This window comes from Rhizopus delemar, genomic scaffold (assembly GCF_000149305.1).
Source record: "Rhizopus delemar RA 99-880 supercont3.21 genomic scaffold, whole genome shotgun sequence".
Lineage (NCBI taxonomy): Eukaryota > Fungi > Mucoromycota > Mucoromycetes > Mucorales > Rhizopodaceae > Rhizopus > Rhizopus delemar.
Genome location: NW_027137847.1, coordinates 424850 through 431036, shown reverse-complemented (window position 1 = coordinate 431036; position 6187 = coordinate 424850). Strand labels below are relative to the sequence as shown.

Sequence of the window (6187 nt, the reverse complement as noted above, 5' to 3'; positions counted from 1 at the left end):
CCGATTTTGCAGTCGTTCTGCTGTAAATCTTCTTGTAAAACTTGGTACCAATCTTTTAAAGTTTCTCGTACTGCCTTTGGTGAACATCCAACCATGGTAGAAATTGTCATTCGTCGTACTTTCAAGCTCCAAAAGTAAAGAATGGAGAGCGCATCATAGGCTGGTAAGCTGCGATTACTAAAAAAGGAAGCATTTCGTACAGCAACTTGACGTCCATTGCAGCATTTCTCACCAGTTTCCTGATTAACTATGATTCCATTGCATCTCCAACGTGGAACACTTCCTGTTTGCTCCAAATACATGACGCTTCCTTCATCACCATTACAACGGTACACTGTGTTGCTTCCATAATAGATTCCGTTGTTAATAAAAAACCTAATTTATAAAAAAAAAAGAGTTATTAATATTGTATACAAGTGTGCTTTGTTATACTTTTATACTTACTGCATGCACGCTTCTTCAGTTCCAAAAGTTAAAAAAAAAGTTCTGGTTGCCATAATGGGAACATTTTGACCTCTGGTCCAATTATCCGGCAAAAGATTACTATTATGTGCCTCATCGTCAACTTCGAAAGCTTCTATTTCCAATAACTCTTCGTTATCATCATTATTGATAGAAATAACTGCTACATCCAAATCTGAAGTTTGTTCGGTTTCTAAATGCATTTCTTCTACTTCATCATCAGAATCAACGATAACAATAGGGCTGTTGGGGGAAGTAACAGGTCTTTGACGATGAATACCAGCAGGATTGGTGTAGTTTGCGGTAGAGATATTGATAAAAGACATGATATACTAACTTTAATTTGAAAGATGTAAAAAGGGAAGAAAAAAAAAGGGGAAAAAAAACAGGGAGGAAACGCAAAATAAAAAAAAATTTATTTAAAATAGTTAAGTCACAAAAAGCAAGAACTCAGACATAAAAAAGGACTGCTAAAACTTTCAGAAAAAAATGACACACACAAGGGTCGAACATGCGACCCTCTACATACAAAGACGACACCCTATCCATTCTGGACAACGACATGCATCATTTTATGATATTCTACCGATTGTGTCACTCATATTCCGAAAATTATCGATTTCCAAATAAGGAAATTGGAAATTTTAAAGTCCGACGGCATCAAAGGTACAACCATCCGCTTTGGATTGTAGGTTTACAAATAAGTTTAGATGATGATAGGTCTTCCTAGTCTATAACTAATTTTGACAACAGCAGCTTACTCTTAAAATCAGCCTATACTGTTTTTTATTTATGCCTAAAATGCTTCAGTCATAGCTAACTCTTATCGCCTTAACTTTATAATCAGTCCAGATTACTCGTCATAACCTTAAAATCGATCTTTGATAAAAATATTCATCTCTTAGGATCAATGTTCTGTTCATGTTCCTTTACGTACGACATTTTTTGGTGGTAAAGGCATGTACCCATCATTGTTCCATGGTATGGCATGAAGATAATAACTAACATGTATACTTTATACTCCCTATATTACCTAATCTTTGGATAATATTTTTTAAGCCTTTAATTGAACTACTGATCAGGTTCTAACAATTCAATATATGCAAACTCGAGTGCTTTCAGTAAGCTTATACATACAGTATTTAGTACTATAGCAATTATTTTCTCTTAGCTTTTAAGTTCACGTAGCCTTATGCAGTTTATAATGCACAAATATGCATATACTTAGACAAGTACACATCTATCCCTAGCCAAGAAGGCCAAACAAAACCCTTCATACAAAAAATTGTCGTTTTCTAAATCTTATCAGGAAATCCTCAATGTAAAATGAATTTACTAAAGGACATTACATTGTGCTCTGCTTCAGGGGCTTGATCATTGCACCTTCAATCTTTTTATAGTAAGGAATACAGATCCCTATCTTCTAAACTAACATAAATTCTGGCTATGTAGCTAATTGATACTATTAAAGCTACCTAAGCTAAAGCATAGTGATGTATTTGGGTATATAACAACATAGAATACTTGGAATTTCCATGTCCCACTCCCAATAAAATACCGCCTAGACCGCATCCTGCCTGTCTTCCTTTTTATGAGAAAAAAGGTGAAACTGCAATTAATCCTTAAATTTAATGCAAAGGAAACATTTTTTTTCAACGGCATCTTTGTCAAGCTCATAAATTTAAGCTCTGAAAAGCTTTAAATGTAGCTTAGCCCCTTATATGAATCAACAAGACATTACCGGATATTGATTATTTATTTTTTAGTAAAATCATCGGTCCATAGAGAAATTCACAAAATTGCATTTATCTCTACGTCTATGCATGTGAAATGCATAAAGCTTACACCAAACGATAGAGAAAAAAATTAGCTTTTTGGCAGTATGCTTTTTGCAAAAAAGAAAAAAAATTTCGCAAAGATATTTAAAGTTTTGCTCAGATTTCTACTTTCTGAGTTTAAATTGCTTTCACAACAGAGCAACTCTGCTAGTTCTCAGTGGAAAAGCAGTGATCAAGTGTTGGATTTATTCTTAATCATTCATGCTGGCTTCGAAACCCATAACTTTATTGCTTAGAACACTTTAAATGTAGCTTCGCCTGTTATATACGCCTACAAGACATCGCCGAACATTGATTATCTATTTTGTAGTAAAATCATCGGTCCATAGAGAAATTCACAAAATTGCATTTATCTCCACGACCATACCATCAACATTTATGAAATTTGCATCAAAAGATGAAGAAAAAAATTAGCTTTTCATTGGTATGCGTTTTGCAGAGAACGAACGTATTTACATGGAGATATTTAAATTCTTGCTCAGTTTTTTATTTTCTGAGATTAAAAAAATTAATTTCAGAATAGCTCCACTAGCCTTTACCAGAAAAGCTGCTATCAAGATATTAAGCTTACTATCCGTCACTTACGCTGGTTTTGATGCATTCACGTAAAAGTTTATAAAGTTCCCTACAAATTAATGTAACATGAAAGGTGTTTTGTTAATTAAAACAGAAGAAATCGGTGCATAAACAAAGTAAGACAATAAAATAACTTTTTTTCTTGCTTTCTAGTTTTGTTTTATATAATGAACCAAGCACCAAAGGCACAAAAAGTAAAAAGGAAAGCTCAAGCGCTGGTCAAATGTAAGTTTATAACAACAAAAATAATAACGAAGTCTAATGTCGGTTTCTTTTTTTTTTCTTACATTAGGAATTCCTAATGGGACACATTCGGATGACGAACATGAACCTCATGGGCAAAGTTGTTCTTTTCAACATGATGAAACTATAATAATATCAAATTTATTCTGTTGCTTGTTGCTGAAAAGTTCTTTTTGGTAAAGAAAGTTGTCATTGCCCCACATCTCTAATGGCTAATGGTAAATTAAACCCATGTGCAAACATAAAGTAAGTAATGAACGAGTATAAGCTTAAAGATATATATTCTTTTATATTATTTGTCATAAAAAATAATAAAGTGGTCTATTTACTTGAAAAACAAAAAGTATTTGTATGTATTTGTTAATTATAACTGCCTTGTAACAAAATGTTAGCAGAGCTTCTTTATTATTTTATTCTTTTTAAAGCACACATGTATTCTTTTATTATAATGTAAAGACATTTGCATTTCTATAAAGTATATTTGTTGCTAGATTACTGTTTTCATTGAACAATGAACTTTCTATAGCTAGACTTTTTTTTTACGAAGTCTTTTTTTTAACCAAGTCTTTTTCTTTACCAGTTCAATTTTTTTTCATAAACATGACTATTTTGTTACGTTCAATAGCACGTTTATAATAACCTACGCTAAAAATCATAAATCACCTTCCTAATATGTATACTCCTAAGCAAAATAATCGCAAATTGCTTTTGATTTCCGCATTTTACTCTCAGAAATAAAGAAAAGAAAATGTCCGTCTTTCAACAATAGAGGGGAACAGGCTTACCAAAAAAAGATCATTTGAAAAAGCAAAGACGCTTTTTTAAAACGTGGATAACTTTATGGATATCTACCCTACAAATGAAATAAAAACATGTTAAATTTCTTTATTTTTTTCGCACTTGAAGCTTTCTTCGACATTCGAAAATGACCAATACATCGGGAGTTAATTTTTTTGCCCAAAACCATAACAATCTCTTAACCACGAAATGTTCAATCTAGCGACATGCTTTAACAAACCAATTCGAGCAATTATTTGCAGTGACCAAAAGAATTCGAACAATTATTTGTTTTGGCCAAAACAACCTTATACGTTGTACTGAATACTCTAAAGTTCAATATTAAGTTAGACTTTTGTTTGACTTAGTGGCAAGGTTACGGTTGTTTTAGTTAAGAGAGGAGGGTTCGAAACTCATAGTGGTACTCAACCTTAGTTCTACCGTGCAATGCGGTTTTACATCCTTTAGCTATGAATGGGGTGCGGTTAGTGTTTCTACCCAAATTATGAAATTAAGCAGACAACCCAAGGATTTTAGGGTATAACCATAAGTGTACTTACTGTAGCGTTCGCTGCGTACTCCTATTCAAAGTAACAATTCTACCGCATATCAGCATTTGGTGAGAGACATGGACAAGACTTCCAGCCAGACGAAGTATTCAAAACTTCAGAAATCTTCATGAAGCACGTAGTAAGTGAAGATTCTACAACGTACATCAGGCTTTAGCTTATAATGATATATAGAACAGGAAGAAGCATTGTCTATCTTTGATGACATCTAAGTCATATGGGGTACGGCTTGAAGTGCGTTTCAAAGCAAGTAGCTGGGATACGCTCTATAATCGAACTATGGAGCTAGCCAAGTATGTTTTTAACATTGTATGTGTAAATATGCCAATGCTATTAGTTTAGGAACTCTCTTCCAGGACATATAAATTGGTACAAGTCCAAAGCTCTTTGGTGCTATGTCGAAAAGCGTCTGGATGCTTTAGTTGCCTTAGCAAAGAATATGAATAGCCAGAAAAATTGTCGCTATACAGCACGACAGCTAACAGGTGTAGCGCTCATTGCATTCATGCTTTCTTCCTTAGTTCACCGGCCTTCTGATCGTAGCTGGTGGAAGCCATTTTCCGATCAATTAAAATCGCATCGGTGCCGCAAGTCGATGGCTTTGTTTGTACCCGGTCTGTTTCAATTATCTGAGGATGGTTCCCAGTGGTCATGTGCTATTACTATGAAGCAATATCTCCATGATATATTCCATGAAGGTATTATTCAAGAGATACTGCATGATCATGACTACGTAGCCGAGTTGTCTGAGTGGCATTATAAATTGCCGATACTCCTAGAAAAAAATATCGCAGTCAACAACTTGAACCTCGACCTTGGTCTTTATGATCAATACATAGACCTAGTTAACAAAGTGAATTATCATTGGGACCATGCTGTGCTCTACGTAGGCTGCTATGGCTTGACTGATGCTTTGGTAGAGCCTTTTGTGAACTTGCTTATGCATGAAGTTCTATCAAAGTTCTCAAAATGGGACAAATACTGCAAAAATAAAGAATCCTACCAAAAACTTATGGCATATGGTTCAAACTTTTTTCGCGACAAGGAGTATCTGAAGGATATTTTGAAGGTATCATCTTAAACATTTGATTACTTTTTTAGCTAAATCTTTGAAAGGATGGTCATTATACCTTAGCAAAAACCCCTCATGTAAGAAGACAAATAGAGGACCTACTCCTTCCTGGCTATTGTCAAGTATTAGAAAATCCTGAGTCCGTTGCTTTTCAACACGCATCAAGCCCATGGAAATTGTTACAGGCTCGGGCATGCTATATTACGCTATGCATAAACAATCCACATTTAAAATCAGACCTCATCAGACTTCGTCAAGCAATGCTCAACCATATATATGACAAGTTTATGTTTATCCCAAAAATTGCAAAGGACAGAATCTGGACTGTAAGCAAAGGTCTACTCTTTTATGAAATTTAATGTCCTTTATGTATATTATGTATCCTATGTCTTTTTATGCTTTTTTATTTTTTTATGTTCAGTATGCAATAAATATCCATCAATATGTATTATTCCTTCTTTTAAATTCTTCATTGTCCCTTTGGTTTATAGCAATTTTTTGATCTAACGAAGCATCTTGCTAGTCACTGTGTAGCTGGCATCGTGTATTAAGCGAAGAACGTTGTTATTGTTTGTAGTTAAAACTGTTATTTGCTTAAAGAGCACGTTGGATGTAAGTGCATTCTACTATGCCATTTAATTATAATGTGC

At 34.1% G+C, this 6187-nt stretch overlaps 2 protein-coding genes across 2 annotated transcripts; one reads left to right on the top strand and one right to left on the bottom strand.

Moving 5' to 3' along the window:
• Nucleotides 1–247: 247 nt before the first annotated feature.
• On the bottom strand, nucleotides 248–788 carry RO3G_16712 (uncharacterized protein; the record flags this gene model as incomplete). The annotated part of the gene is made up of 2 exons (XM_067671296.1): nucleotides 248–375; nucleotides 545–788. The coding sequence occupies 2 exons, from the start codon at nucleotides 786–788 to the stop codon at nucleotides 248–250; spliced, it is 372 nt and encodes a 123-aa protein (XP_067527397.1).
• Nucleotides 789–5060: 4272 nt separating this feature from the next.
• RO3G_16711 (uncharacterized protein) lies at nucleotides 5061–5546 on the top strand (the record flags this gene model as incomplete). Its single annotated transcript, XM_067671295.1, has 1 exon — nucleotides 5061–5546. One exon carries the CDS (start codon nucleotides 5061–5063, stop codon nucleotides 5544–5546), a length of 486 nt encoding a protein of 161 aa, XP_067527396.1.
• Between the last annotated feature and the right edge of the window lie 641 nt (nucleotides 5547–6187).